Here is a 16327-nt window from a genome sequence, read left to right as displayed (position 1 = left end):
AACACCGAGTCTCGCTATACGCGGATGACCTATTGTTATACGTGTCGGACCCAGCGGGGGGGATGATAGAGGTTATGCGAATGTTGAGGGAGTTCGGGGATTTCTCGGGGTATAGGCTAAACATGGGGAAGAGTGAATTATTTGTGATACATCCAGGGGACCAGAGTAGAGAGATAGAAGGCCTGCCTCTAAGGAAAGTGGAAAGAAACTTCCGATACTTGGGGATTCAGATCGCTAGGAGCTGCGGAACCTTGCACAGACTTAATCTGACACGGCTGGTAGAACAAATGGAGGAGGACTTCAAAAGGTGGGACATGCAGCCTCTGTCGCTGACGGGCAGGGTGCAGGCAATTAAGATGATGGTCCTCCCGAGGTTCTTATTTGTATTTCAATGTCTCTCTATACTAATCACTAAGACCTTTTTCAATAAAATAGACAGGAGCTTCGTGTGGGCAGGGAAAGTTCCGAGAGTAAGGAGGGGGTTCCTTCAGCGTAGCAGGGACAGAGGAGGATTGGTACTACCGAACTTGGGCGATTACTATTGGGCCGCCAATGTGGCAATGATACGTAAATGGATGATGGAGGGTGAGGGAGCGGCGTGGAAAAGACTGGAGAGAAAGTCCTGTAAAGGGACGAGTTTAGAGGCGCTGGCGACGGCGCCGCTACCGTTCTCACCAAAAACGTTTACCACGAACCCGGTGGTGGCGGCAACATTGAATATCTGGGGACAGTGGAGGCGACAGAGAGGGGTGCGGGGAGCCCTGGTGGGGTCCCCAATCAGGAACAACCATAGGTTCGCCCCAGGAAGAATGGATGGAGGATTTCAGAGCTGGCACCAGTTGGGAATTAGGAGGGCGGGAGATTTATTTATAGATGGGACTTTTGCGAGCTTGGGAGCATTGGAGGAAAAGTATAAGTTGCCCCGGGGAAACTTCCTGAGATATATGCAGGTGAGGGCGTTTACTAGACAACAGGTGAGGGAATTTCCGTTGCTCCCGACACAGGGGACTCAGGACAGAGTGCTTTCAGGGGTGTGGGTCGGAGAGGGCAAGGTGTCAGAGATATATCGAGAGATGAGGGAAGAGGGGGAGGAGTCGGTGGGCGAATTAAAAGGAAAGTGGGAAGAGGAGCTAGGGGAGGAGATTGAGGAAAGTATGTGGGTTGATGCCCTAAGCAGGGTAAACGCCTCTTCCTCATGCGCCAGGCTTAGCCTGATTCAATTCAAGGTGGTACATAGAGCACACATAACGGGGGCAAGATTGAGCAGGTTCTTTGGAGTGGAGGACAAATGTGGGAGGTGCGGGTGAAGCCCGGCAAACCACGCACATATGTTTTGGGCGTGCCCGGCACTGGAGGGGTATTGGAAGGGAGTGACGGGAGTGATTTCGCGGGTGGTGAAGGCCCGGGTCAAACCAGGCTGGGGGTTAGCTCTATTTGGAGTTGCGGAAGAGCCGGGAGTGCAGGAGGCGAAAGAGGCCGACGTTGTGGCCTTTGTGTCCCTAGTAGCCCGGCGTAGGATCCTACTCATGTGGAAGGAGGCGAACCCCCCCGGACTGGAGGCCTGGGTAAACGATATGGCGGGGTTCATTAAACTGGAGCAGATAAAGTTTGCCCTGAGAGGATCGGCTCAAGGGTTCACCAGGCGGTGGCAGCCATTTCTCGACTACCTAGGGGAACGTTAGAGGGAAGACAGATGACCAGCAGCAGCAACCCAGGGGGGAGGGGGGGGAGGGGGGAGGGGGGGGGGGGGTTTAGTTTAGTTTATGTCAAACGATTATGGGGTTTAGTTATTTGTGTATTGTTAACATTTCTTCACTGTTACGTTTGCTTTGTAAGAGGGAAAAAATTGTTGTTTGGTAAAAAAATTTCAATAAAATATATATTTTTTTAAAAACCCACGTGTCCATAATTGAAATACCACACCTAGGGAACAAACTGTGTGCTAGGAAAAGCAACAAATACATTAAAGGGTGAGTTTGGTTGAGCTCCATGATACATTTTGGGGTTCTGAAAACGCCTCGCCCATAACAATTGGGGGCTCGAGGGGGATAAAAGTCTATCTATTGGATTGGCTTTTGTGAACTTAAAGACAGTGAAGGATTGTTGCTTTTCCGGTGTGGTATTTTAGTTTAAGTGGGGAGAGTGTTGTGAAGAATGGCTCTTTCAGAGGCTCAGAAGTTTTTGGGGGTGGACACGATAACGCGTGATACCTTACTTTCAGAGACTAAACGCAGACTGTCAGATTTGGCGAGAACATTGCAAGTTAACATTACCTGATAAAATGCGAAAAGATGAGGTAATTATGGCGGTGGTTAAGCATTTAAAGTTGCCTGAGATAGAGTTTGACTCATTGGAAATGGCAAAAATTCAGTTGCAAATTAAACAAATGGAACATGAGAAAGAATCAAAGCAGCTTGCATACGAGAGTGAGAGAGAGGAAAAAGAAAGAGAAAGAGAGAGGAAAAAGAAAAGGAGAGAGAAGAAAGGAGAAAAGAAAGAATAGCCCTAGCAGAACTAAAAGAAAAAGAAAGGGAGATACAGATCAGGGAAAAAGATAAAGAGAGGGAGTTTGAACTTCAGAAAATGGCCATGAAATAGGACAATCAGTTAAAATTGGCAGACGTAAAGGGAAACGTACAGTTGGATGATAGTGATGAAGATAGTGAGAAAGAGCGTCATAGTCAAAGGCTTGGTGGGAATCTATTTAAATATGTCCAAGCATTGCCAAGGATTGACGAGAAGGAAGTGGAAGCCTTTTTCATTTCATTTGAGAAGGTAGCTAAACAAATGAAATGGCCACAGTACATGTGGGTGTTACTGATTCAAACAAAGCTGGTCGGTAGAGCTAGTGAAGTGTTTGCATCACTACCAGAGGAGGTATCTGGAATGCATGAGGAGGTGAAGAAATCCATCTTAAGTGCATATGAGCTAGTGCCTGAAGCTTGCAGACAAAGGTTTAGAAATTTAAGGAAAGAATTTGGTCAAACATACATGGAGTTTGAAAGGCTCAAACAGAGTATTTTTGATGGGTGGATAAGGGCTTTGAAAATAGACCAAACGTATGAAGCTCTCAGAGAAATTCTACTTTTGGAGGAGTTTAAAAATTCAATTCCTGATGTAGTGAGAACTCATGTGGAAGAACAGAGGGTTAAAACTGCAAGATTAGCAGCGGAAATGGCAGATGATTATGAATTAGTTCATAAATCAAAGATTGGTTTCCGACATCAGTTTCAGCCGGTGAGGGATAGAAACTGGGGACTTGAGAAATACTCAAGTGGTAAAGGTAAAGGTGATCTGATGGGAGACAATAAAGAGAGTGTACCTCAGATGAAAAAAGAAATCCAGGAGGGTGGAAAAGAAATGAAAAGTTTCAGATGTTTTCACTGTAATAAACTAGGTCATGTAAAGTCACAGTGTTGGTGGTTGAAGAAAAGCACTGGGAAGGCTGATGTGGTAAAACAGGATAAGACAGTGGGGTTTGTTAGAGTGGTAAAGGAAGGCCCTAGGGAAGCGAAGGAGGTGCAAACAATTGTACAGCCTGGTCATAATTGTTAAGAAGGTGCCAGATGTCTTTAAAAAATTTACTTGTGTGGGTAAAGTTTACTCATGTGTATCAGGAGGAGCAGGTAAAGAAGTCACAATTTTAAGTGATACAGGGGCTAGTCAATCTTTAATGGGAAGAGATTAGGAATTTTGTAGTTTGGGAAGAATGTTGCCAGAAAAGGTGGTGATATGTGGAATTCAGGGTGAGAGGAGTAGTGTTCCATTATATAAGGTACGGTTGGAAAGTCCAATGAAGAGTGGTGAAGTGGTAGTAGGAGTAATAGATAAACTATCTTGTCCAAGAATACAGTTTATCTTGGGTGATAATATAGCTGGATCACAGGTGGGAGTGATGCTTACTGTGGTTGATAAGCCATTGGAAAATCAGTCAACTGAAGTGTTGAAGGACGAATATCCTGGGATTTTTCCGGATTGTGCAGTAACAAGGTCGCAAAGTCACAGGTTCAGACAAGAGGAGAAATCAAAGAGTGAAGATGAAGTTGAAGTGCAATTATCTGAAACGATTTTTGATCAGATGGTTGAAAAAGAACAAGAACAGGTGGAGGATGAGGCGGATATTTTTAGTTCAGGAAAATTGGCGGAGTTACAACAGAAAGATGTAGAAATAAAACGGATGTATGAGAAAGCATATACGGGAGAGGAATCTGAGTGTATACCGGAGTGTTATTACCGTAAAATGATGTCTTGATGAGAAAATGGAGACCTGTACATCTGCAGGCAGATGAAAAGTGGGAAGAAGTTCATCCAAGTAATATTGCCGGTAGGGTATAGAAAGGAGGTGTTGCGAGTTGCACATGAGGTACCAGTGGGAGGTCATTTGGGAATAAGGAAAACTCAAGCTAAAATCCAGAAACATTTTTATTGGCCTGGACTACATAAAGATGTAGTTAAATTTTGTCAATCATGTCACACATGTCAAGTGATAGGGAAACCTCAAGCTGTATTAAAACCAGCGCCCTTAATACCCATTGCAGCATTTGAAGAACCTTTTACAAGGGACCTAATTCATTGTGTCGGACTGCTTCCTAAAACAAAAAGTGGGAATCAATATCTTTGACTGTAATGGATGTGCCTACTAGGTTTCCAGAGGCCATTCCAGTACGTAATATTACAGCTAAAAGGATTGTACAGAGTTACTTAAATTCTTTACTAGATATGGACTACCCACAGAAATTCAATCGGATCAAGGAACGAATTTTACTTCAAAGTTATTCAAAGAAGTTATGGATAGCTTAGGAATAAAACAATTTAAATCAACTGCGTACAATCCAGAATCGCAGGGAGCGTTAGAAAGGTGGCATCAGACATTAAAGACAATGTTGAGGGCATATTGTCAAGATTATCCAGAGGATTGGGATAAAGGAATCCCATTCGTATTGTTTGCAATTAGGGATGCTCCTAATGAGTCAACCAAATTTAATCCGTTTGAACTAATTTTTGGTCATGAGGTAAGAGGACCACTTAAATTGATTAAAGAAAAATTGGTGGGTGAGAAATTGGAAATTACACTATTGGATTACGTGTCAAATTTTAGGGAACGATTAAATAGAGCAGGTGAATTGGCTAGACAACATTTGAAAGTTGCACAAAATGTGATGAAATGGGTAGCGGACAAGAAATCCAAAGCTCGTAGTTTTGCCAGTGTTGCTAAGTTTTCGTATTGTTAGCAGTGGTAGGTGAACCTTTAAAAGCTAGGTTATGTGGACCGTATCAGATTGAAAGGAAATTAAGTGAGGTGAATTATGTGGTAGAAACACCAGATAGAAGGAAGACTCACCGAGTGTGTCATGTGAATATGCTTAAAAGGTACTTTGAAAGGGAAGGAGAGAAAAAGGAGGTTTTAATGATTCTAACTCAAAGTGACGAACCAAATCCAGATGACTGTGAATTTGACATACCTCAAATTAAATTGGAAAATGAGGATGTTCTTAAAAATTGGGATGAATTGTTAAGTCACCTTCCAGAGGAAAAACAAACTTACCTGAAAGAGTTATTGATATCACATGGGCAAGTTTGTGGAGATACGTTGAGAAGCACTAAAATGGCTATACATGATGTAGATGTGGGAAATGCTGTTCCTATCAAACAACATCCATATAGTCTTAATCCTTTAAAATTGGCACAGGTTAACAGAGAGATTGAGAGTATGCTGAAGAATGGCATAATTGAAGTGGGTTGCAGGCAATGGAGCTCACCCATAGTGATGGTACCTAAACCAGACAGTACCCAACGGTTGTGTGTGGACTATCGAAAGGTGAATGCAGTTACAAGAACGGACTCTTAATCCTGTCCCACCATTGAAGGATTGCATGGAGAAAGTGGGACAATCTGCTTTTATTTCCAACTTCCAGATATGGAAAGAACATTTAAAACATCGTGTGGAGTTCTTCGATCAACTTCAGGTGGCGGGTTTGGTGATGAACCTAGCCGAAAGTGAATTTGGAGAAGCCCGAATCACTTTCCTTGCGGAGTTTCCGATACTCTCAAGACAAATGGAAATAATGCGATCTCTTAGCATGAATGAATTTGATCGAACCTTTGTGCAAAAGATTTGTAGCGTGGTTATGGGCAGCACGGTAGCATTGTGGATAGTACAATTGCTTCACAGCTCCAGGGTCCCAGGTTCGATTCCGGCTTGGGTCACTGTCCGTGTGGAGTCCGCACATCCTCCCCGTGTGTGCGTGGGTTTCCTCCGGGTGCTCCGGTTTCCTCCCACAGTCCAAAGATGTGCAGGTTAGGTGGATTGGCTATGCTAAATTGCCCTTCGTGTCCAAAATTGCCCTTAGTGTTGGGTGGGGTTACTGGGTTATGGGGATAGGGTGGAGGTGTTGACCTTGGGTGGGGTGCTCTTCCCAAGAGCCGGTACAGACTCGATGGGCTTCTGCACTGTAAATTCTATGTTACTCCACTGGTGGACTTGTTAAAGAAACCTAAAAAATTTCAATGGACAGCGGACTTTCAACAGGCATTTGACTGCCTGAAAGCTGTGATCACCAATGTTCCTGTATTGGAGAATTGCAAGGGACTCTGTGGTCAGATTGAACGAAAATATCTGATTCTAAAGAGAAATGTCGAGGAGTAGAGGAATGGATGGATCGTGCAAAGACTTTGTTCAAATAGACTGTCAATCGAGAAGCATTTTGGTTGGAGGAAGAAGAACAAAGAAAAATGGACCATATTATTATACCTGTTTGCGTGTGTTGTTTTCTTTAAAAAAACGAAAAGGTATATTTACTGTGTACATTTCTTAGTGGATGGTGCAAAAGTGAAAAATGAAACCATCTTGAAGTTGATGGGGTTTTTTTCCTTGGGGGGAGGTGTCATGTAAGGGTACCTTTAAGACATGGATGTTTAAGCAATGTACCTTTAAGAAAAAAGTGATGTCATAGAGTGGGTGGAGCTCAGCTCAGTTCAGCCATTTTGCAGTTTGGTTTTGCAGTTTAAAAAATGCCTGGCTGGTTTTGCTGAGAGCAGTTTAAAAGTAGAAAGCCAGTTTGACACAGCAGCTTGAGAAGTTCTGGTTTGCTGTGATCTGCTTAGAAGGGAGAAAGCCAGGTTTGAGAAAGCAGTTTGGGTGTGTCTGTGGGTTTCCAGAGAGCTGCATGAAGAAAGCAAGGTGCTGCAGCTGAAGTCACCCAATCTAATATATCTCTGCCATTCTACAGAAAATATATATATCCTTTAACCTGATGTGATACTGTTTAAAGGTATTAAGTCTCTTGGAAGTTTGAAGGAACATTTTAAGGAATAATTTACTGTTGCAATATTTTCTGAGTTATCTTTGAAGTAAGGGGTTTTAAGAGATCCAATGTTTATTTAAGATGTTAAGTTGAGTTCATGGAATAAACGGTGTTTTGTGTTCAAAAAACCCACGTGTCCATAATTGTAATCCCACACCTAGGGAAAAGCCGCGTGCTCGGAAAAGCAACAAATCCATTAAAGGGAGAGGTACGGGAGAATGAGAGTATAGAGGTCAGGAGCACAGATTTGACTTTGCAGGAGGGGGCCAGTGTTCAGGTAGGTGGTTTGAAGTGTGTCTACTTCAATGCCAGGAGTATACGAAATAAGGTAGGGGAACTGGCAGCATGGGTTGGTACCTGGGTCTTCGATGTTGTGGCCATTTCGGAGACATGGATAGAGCAGGGACAGGAATGGATGTTGCAGGTTCTGGGGTTTAGGTGTTTTAGTAAGCTCAGAGAAGGAGGCAAAAGAGGGGGAGGTGTGGCGCTGCTAGTCAAGAGCAGTATTACGGTGGCAGAGAGGATGCTAGATGGGGACTCTTCTTCCGAGGTAGTATGGGCTGAGGTTAGAAACAGGAAAGGAGAGGTCACCCTGTTGGGAGTTTTCTATAGGCCTCCTAATAGTTCTAGGGATGTAGAGGAAAGGATGGCGAAGATGATTCTGGATAAGAGCGAAAGTAACAGGGTAGTTATTATGGGAGACTTTAACTTTCCAAATATTGACTGGAAAAGATATAGTTCGAGTACATTAGATGGGTCGTTTTTTGTACAATGTGTGCAGGAGGGTTTCCTGACACAATATGTTGACAGGCCAACAAGAGGCGAGGCCACTTTGGATTTGGTTTTGGGTAATGAACCAGGCCAGGTGTTAGATTTGGAGGTAGGAGAGCACTTTGGGGACAGTGACCACAATTCGGTGACGTTTACGTTAGTGATGGAAAGGGATAAGTATACACCGCAGGGCAAGAGTTATAGCTGGGGGAAGGGAAATTATGATGCCATTAGACGTGACTTGGGGGGGATAAGGTGGAGAAGTAGGCTGCAAGTGTTGGACACACTGGATAAGTGGAGCTTGTTCAAGGATCAGCTACTGCGTGTTCTTGATAAGTACGTACCGGTCAGACAGGGAGGAAGGCGTCGAGCGAAGGAACCGTGGTTTACCAAGGAAGTGGAATCTCTTGTTAAGAGGAAGAAGGAGGCCTCTGTGAAGATGAGGTGTGAAGTTTCAGTTGGGGCGATTGATAGTTACAAGGTAGTGAGGAAGGATCTAAAGAGAGAGCTAAGACAAGAAAAGGAGGGGACATGAGAAGTATTTGGCAGGTAGGATCAAGGAAAACCCAAAAGCTTTCTATAGGTATGTCAGGAATAAAAGAATGACTAGGGAAAGAGTAGGGCCAGTCAAGGACAGGGATGGGAAGTTGTGCGTGGAGTCTGAAGAGATAGGCGAGATACTAAATGAATATTTTTCGTCAGTATTCACTCAGGAAAAAGATAATGTTGTGGAGGAGAATGCTGAGACCCAGGCTATTAGAATAGATGGCATTGAGGTACGTAGGGAAGAGGTGTTGGCAATTCTGGACAGGCTGAAAATAGATAAGTCCCCGGGGCCTAATGGGATTTATCCTAGGATTCTCTGGGAAGCCAGGGAAGAGATTGCTGGGCCTTTGGCTTTGATTTTTATGTCATCATTGGCTACAGGAATAGTGCCAGAGGACTGGAGGATAGCAAATGTGGTCCCTTTGTTCAAGAAGGGGAGTAGAGACAACCCCGGCAACTATAGACCGGTGAGCCTCACGTCTGTTGTGGGTAACGTCTTGGAGGGGATTATAAGAGACAAGATTTATAATCATCTAGATAGGAATAATATGATTAGGGATAGTCAGCATGGCTTTGTGAAGGGTAGGTCATGCCTCACAAACATTATCGAGTTCTTTGAGAAGGTGACTGAACAGGTAGACGAGGGTAGAGCAGTTGATGTGGTGTATATGGATTTCAGTAAAGCGTTTGATAAGGTTCCCCACGGTAGGCTATTGCAGAAAATACGGAGGCTGGGGATTGAGGGTGATTTAGAGAGGTGGATCAGAAATTGGCTAGCTGAAAGAAGACAGAGGGTGGTGGTTGATGGGAAATGTTCAGAATAGAGTTCAGTTACAAGTGGCGTACCACAGGGATCTGTTCTGGGGCCGTTGGTGTTTGTCATTTTTATCAATGACCTAGAGGGCGCAGAAGGGTGGGTGAGTAAATTTGCAGACGACACTAAAGTCGGTGGTGTTGTCGACAGTGCGGGAGGATGTAGCAGGTTACAGAGGGACATAGATAAGCTGCAGAGCTGGGCTGAGAGGTGGCAAATGGAGTTTAATGTAGAGAAGTGTGAGGTGATTCACTTTGGAAGGAATAACAGGAATGCGGAATATTTGGCTAATGGTAAAGTTCTTGAAAGTGTGGATGAGCAGAGGGATCTAGATGTCCATGTGCATAGATCCCTGAAAGTTGCCACCCAGGTTGATAGGGTTGTGAAGAAGGCCTATGGAGTGTTGGCCTTTATTGGTAGAGGGATTGAGTTCCGGAGTCATGAGGTCATGTTGCAGCTGTACAAAACTCTGGTACGGCCGCATTTGGAGTATTGCGTACAGTTCTGGTCACCGCATTATAGGAAGGACATGGAAGCTTTGGAGCGGGTGCAGGGGAGATTTACCAGGATGTTGCCTGGTATGGAGGGAAAATCTTATGAGGAAAGGCTGATGGACATGAGGTTGTTTTCATTAGAGAGAAGAAGGTTAAGAGGAGACTTAATAGAGGCATACAAAATGATCAGGGGGTTAGATAGGGTGGACAGTGAGAGCCTTCTCCCGCGGATGGAAATGGCTAGCATGAGGGGACATAGCTTTAAACTGAGGGGTAATAGATATAGGACAGAGGTCAGAGGTGGGTTCTTTACGCAAAGAGTGGTGTGGCCGTGGAATGCCCTACCTGCAACAGTAGTGAACTCGCCAACATTGAGGGCATTTAAAAGTTTATTGGATAAGCATATGGATGATAATGGCATAGTGTAGGTTAGATGGCTTTTGTTTCGGTGCAACATCGTGGGCCGAAGGGCCTGTACTGCGCTGTATCGTTCTATGTCCTATGTTCTATGTAGGCTGAACTCCATGATACATTTTGGGGTTCTGAAAACGTCTCGCCCATAACACTTGGATGAGGGAGTTGAAGGGTGGATCAGTAAATTTGCAGACGATACGAAGATTGGTGGAGTTGTAGATAGTGAGGACGGCTGTTGTCGGCTGCAAAGAGACATAGATAGGATACAGAGCTGGGCTGAGAAGTGGCAGATGGAGTTTAACCCTGAAAAGTGTGAGGTTGTCCATTTTGGAAGGATAAATATGAATGCGGAATACAGGGTTAATGGTAGGGTTCTTGGCAATGTGGAGGAGCAGAGAGATCTTGGGGTCTATGTTTATAGATCTTTGAAAGTTGCCACTCAAGTGGATGGAGCTGTGAAGACAGCCTATGGTGAGTGAGCGTTCGTTAGCAGAGAGATTGAATTTAAGAGCCGAGAGGTGATGATGCAGCTGTACAAAACCTTGGTAAGGCCACATTTGGAGTACTGTGTACAGTTCTGGTCGCCTCATTTTAGGAAGGATGTGGAAGCTTTGGAAAAGGAGCAAAGGAGATTTACCAGGATGTTGCCTGGAATGGAGAGTAGGTCTTACGAGGAAAGGTTGAGGGTGCTAGGCCTTTTCTCATTAGAACGGAGAAGGATGCGGGGCGACTTGATAGAGGTTTATAAGGTGATCAGGGGAATAGATAGAGTAGACAGTCAGAGACTTTTTCCCCAGGTGGAACACACCATTACAAGGGGACATAAATTTAAGGTGAAAGGTGGAAGGTATAGGGGGATGTCAGAGGTAGGTTCTTTACCCAGAGAGTAGTGGGGGCATGGAATGCACTGCCTGTGGAAGTAGTTGAGTCGGAAACATTAGGGACCTTCAAGCGGCTATTGGATAGGTACATGGATTACGATAGAATATGGGGTATAGATTAATTTGTTCTTAACCTAGGACAAAAGTTCAGCACAAATATCGTGGGCCGAAGGGTCTGTTCTGTGCTGTATTTTCTATGTTCTATGTTATCGAAGATAGTGGGGGTCGAGGTTGAGCCAGACCCTTTGGTGGTGATTTTGGGGGTTTGGGAAATGCAGGTTCTGATGGAGGGGTGGAAGGCAGACGTCGTGGCCTTCGCCTCTCTAGCTGCCCTGCGAAGATTCTTCTGGAATGGCGGTCGACAACACTGCTGGAGGTGATGGCCTGGTTCGGCAACCTGTCCAACTTTCTCCGGCTGGAGAAGATGAAGTCCGAATTGAGAGAATCAGCTGAGGGCTTTGAGATAGGGTGGGGCTGTTCATGACTATGTCCAAGAAATTGTTCATCATGGTCTGGTGGGGGGGCGGGGGGTGATGAAAAAGGGAAAAACTGTGAACTGTGGAGAATGTTCTTCAATTTATTTATGCTTTTGTATTTTTGAATATGTTTGAATTAAATTACATTTTTTTTGAAAAAGAGGATCCTGAGGCCCGAAGAATTCTGGACAATATTCCCAAATTTGCAGATGGCTCAAGGCTGGATGGGTTGGGGTGAGCTACGAGGAGAACGCAGAGAGGCTTCAGCGGGATTTGGACCAGTTGAATGAGCGGGCTAATGCACGGCAGATGCAGTCTAATGTGGATTAATGTGAGGTTGTCAGCTTTGGTAGCAAAAAAACAGGAAAGCCAATTATTACCTGAATGACTAAATTGGGAGAAGGAAGTGTGCAGTGGGACCTGGGTGTCCTCATCCACCAGTCGCTGAAGGTAAGCATGCAGGTGCAGCAGGGGGTGAAGTAGGCAAATGGTCTTCATGGTGAGCGGATTCAAGTACAGGAGCAGGGACGCCTTGCTGCAATTATATCGGGCCTTGGTGAGGCCACACCTGGCCTGTGTAGTTTTAGGGCGCGGCCCACCGGTCGTGTTGTGCACTAGCCCGAGCGAGATGCGGCCGGTGGATTGCAGGAGAGGCCTCCCGCGGGTTTCCTGGCAGCCTTCACGCCTCGCGGGTTCTACCCAAGTCCCGCGAATCATCGGAATCAGAAGCTCTCCAAAAGGGGCGGGACCAAACGGCTTGAGTCGGTTTTAAACTGATTGGGCAAACCTAGGAATCTACCGGTCTCCGCAGCGAGGCCGCAGCTGGGCGCCGTTCAGCACTGGTCCACACAAACAATGGAACCTGGGGGGGGGGTCTCCTGGGCTATCAGAGACCCCTGGCTGTCAGCGATAGTGCAGGGTGACTGACCCCCTGGCCCTCTCTCTGAAACGTGCCAAGGTGCCCAGGTGGTACTGCCAAGCTGGCAGGAGCACTGTCCACGTGCCAGTTTGGCACTTCAAATGCTATGGGGCCGAGGGGGGGGGGGGGGGGTTGCCCATAAAAAGAGGGTGGAGGGGGGGGTACGAAGGGCGTGGGTGTGTTGGGTAAGTACGGATCTCTGAGAGATTGCCGGGGTGACAGGTGGAGGGGGCCTGAAGAGGGGGGGACCCTGTAAGCAGGTTGTCTTCACTTGGGGTGGGGTGGAGTAGTGCCCATGTATGTGTGGGTGACATTTCCAATGGGAGGGGGGTGTGGGGGACTCAAGCTTAAAATGGCGGCATGATCCGAGTTCAGCTCCCCAGTGCTAAAAAAAGTTGTGATTGTGGGCTACCCTGGTGAGAAACTTCCCCAGGGCCCCAAAAAAGTGACTAAGTGTCATTGAATAGCGGTGGGAAACTCGCCGGCAGATCCAGCGGGAAACTCCCTGAAAAACACGCCACAAGAAATGTTTCTGTTGAATCACGCCCTTGGGCTCCTTATCTGAGGAAGGATGTTCTTGCTATGGAGGAAGTGCAGCAAAGGTTTACCAGACTGATTCCTGGGATGGCAGGACTGACGTGTAAGGAGAGATCGAATAGGTTGGATCGTATTCACTGGAGTTCAGAAGAATGAGGGGGCGGGGGTGGTGGAATCTAATGGAAACTTCTAAAATTCTAACAGGACTACGTCAGTGCAGGTTCAGAAGTATATTCCCAATGGTGGGGGTGTCCAGAACCAGGGGCCACAGTCTGAGGATACAGGGTAGACCATTTAGGACAGAGAGGAGAAATTTCTTTATCCAGAGAGTGGTCAGCCTGGGACTTCGCTACCACAGAAAGGCGTTGAGGCTAAAAAGTTGCATGTTTTCATGAAAGGGTTAGTTTTGCACTTGGGGCAAAGGGGATCAAAGGATATGGGGGGGAAGGCGGGAACAGGTTATTGAGTTGGATGATCAGCCATGATTCTCCGGCCCGGATGGGCCGAGTCCCGCCGGCACCATTCTAACCTGCTCTGGGCCGGTGGGACCTCGGCTTGTAAGGGTCGGGTGGGGGCCTTTGGCGAGGGGGTCCGACCCTGGGAGGAGGGGCTCCGGTGTGGCCTGGCCCGCGATCAGGGCCCACCGATCAGCGGGCCGGCCTCTGTGGCTGGGGCCCTACTTTCCTACGCGCCGGCCCCTGTAGTCCTGCGTAATGTTGCGTCGGGGCCGGCGCGTTGAAGGCCAGCTCACTCCCACTGGACCCAAACCCCTTCCCGCTCACTCCCACTGGACCCAAACCCCTTCCCGCTCACTCCCACTGAACCCAGCGCATGCACGCGTTGGCACCGGTGCCACTGCGCATGCGCGGATCCCGCGGCGCACAGTTTGCGCCGGGATCTGCAGTTGGAGCGGTGCGAACCGCTCCAGTGCCGTGCTGGCCCCCTGGAGGAGCCAGAACTAGTCGTGGGAGCGGCCCGTTCACGCCGTCGTAAAACGCGACAGCGCTTACGACGGCGTGGACACTCTGCCGTGGGATTGGAGAATCCTGCCCGGTGGCTCTGACCGAGGGAGAGCATGATAACCATCCTACAGTTTCATCCACTTTACAATAAATACAGAGCTCCCATTACATTACCCTGACAGTGTAAACAGCCCAATGTATTCCCAGTGGCAGCATCGAGTACTCCTCGGGACAGATACAATGTAGAGCTCCTGCCCCATTACCCAGAGAGTATAACCCCCATACCCCACTATATACCCATGCAAAGACCCTCTGATATACTTATGAGATCTTTTCACATTCGATTTCTCAGGACCCTCTCCGCAGTCATGTGCCTGGATAGTGAAAGCGTGTTCCTTCTGCGATTCACAGTCCACGGGTTCTTTTGCTCGAATCAGACCCTCGCCCGTCATCTTGTCGAGGACCACTGCCTCGAACGGAATGTTCTGTCCATGGATTTTGAAGCCACATATCTCCCCTGTTGGAGAAGTGTGTCAGAAACTGAGTGCAGAACCACAACACAACAGAAACCCTTCCCGCTCACTCCCACTGGACACAAACCCCTTCCTGCTCACTCCCACTGAACCCAAACCCTTCCTGCTCACTCCCACTGGACCAAAACCCCTTCCAGCTCACTCCCACTGGACCCAAACCCCTTCCTGCTCACTCCCACTGGACCAAATCCCCTTCCTGCTCACTCCCACTGGACCTAAACCTCTTCCTGCTCACTCCCACTGGACCCAAACCCATTCCCGCTCACTCCCACTGTACCCAAACCCCTTCCCGCTCACTTCCACTGGACCCAAACCCCTTCCCGCTCACTCCCACTGGACCCAAACCCCTTCCAGCTCACTCCCACTGGACCCAAACCCCTTCCCGCTCACTCCCACTGGACCCAAACCCCTTCCCGCTCACTCCCACTGGACCCAAACCCCTTCCCGCTCACTCCCACTGGACCCAAACCCCTTCCCGCTCACTCCCACTGGACCCAAACCCCTTCCTGCTCACTCCCACTGGACCCAAACCCCTTCCTGCTCACTCCCACTGAACCCAAACCCCTTCCTGCTCACTCCCACTGGACCCAAACCCCTTCCCGCTCACTCCCACTGGACCCAAACCCCTTCCAGCTCACTCCCACTGGACCCAAAACCCTTCCCGCTCACTCCCACTGGACCCAAACCCTTTCCCGCTCTCTCCCACTGGACCCAAACCCCTTCCTGCTCACTCCCACTATACACATTCCCAATTGACCCAAACCCTTCCCGTTCATTCCCACTGTACACAATCCCAATGGACCCAAACCCTGCCCGTTCACTCCCACTGTACATATTCCCAATGGACCCAAACCCCTTCCCCTTCACTCCCACTGTACACAATTCCAATGGACCCACACCCCTTCCCCTTCACTCCCATTGTACACAATCTCAAATGGATCCAAATCACTTCCCGTTCACTCACATTGTACACAATCCCAATGGACCCAAACCCCTTCCCCTTCACTCCCACTGTACACAATCCCAATGGACCCACACCCCTTCCCCTTCACTCCCACTGTACACAATCCCAATGGACCCAAACCCCTTCCCGTTCACTCCCACTTAACATAATCCCAATGGACCCGAACCCCTTCCCATTCACTCCCACTGTACACATTCCCAATGGACCCAAACCCCTTCCCCTTCACTCCCAATGTACACATTCCCAATGGACCCAAACACTTCCCGTTCACTCCCATTGTACACATTCCCAATGGACCCAAACCCCTTCCCCTTCACTCCCACTGTACACATTCCCAATGGATCCAAACATCTTCCCCTTCATTCCCATTGTACACAATCCCAATGGACCCAAACCCCTTCCTCTTTACTCCCAATGTACACATTCCCAATGGACCCAAACCCCTTCCCGTTCACTTAAGAACATAAGAACTAGGAGCAGGAGTAGGCCATCTGGCCCCTCGAGCCTGCTCCACCATTCAATGAGATCATGGCTGATCTTTTGTGGACTCAGCTCCACTTTCCAGCCCGAACACCATAACCCTTAATTCCTTTATTCTTCAAAAAACTATCTATCTTTATCTTAAAAACATTTAATGAAGGAGCCTCTACTGCTTCACTGGGCAAGGAATTCCATAGATTCACAACCCTTTGGGTGAAGAAATTCCTCCTAA

The 16327-nt window shown here is 47.4% G+C and overlaps 1 protein-coding gene across 1 annotated transcript in view; it reads right to left on the bottom strand.

The window, feature by feature from the left end:
- LOC140392278 (calsyntenin-3-like) overlaps nucleotides 1-16327 on the bottom strand; it is a 288200-nt gene that overhangs the window by 154955 nt on the left and 116918 nt on the right. Inside the window, 1 exon segment of the mRNA XM_072477595.1 lies at nucleotides 14440-14635. Coding sequence (XP_072333696.1) covers nucleotides 14440-14635 — 196 coding nt within the window.

The sequence above is a fragment of the Scyliorhinus torazame genome, chromosome 16 (assembly GCF_047496885.1).
Source record: "Scyliorhinus torazame isolate Kashiwa2021f chromosome 16, sScyTor2.1, whole genome shotgun sequence".
Lineage (NCBI taxonomy): Eukaryota > Metazoa > Chordata > Chondrichthyes > Carcharhiniformes > Scyliorhinidae > Scyliorhinus > Scyliorhinus torazame.
The sequence above is the reverse complement of the archived record's forward strand: the minus strand, read 5'-3'. Positions and strand labels throughout refer to the sequence as shown.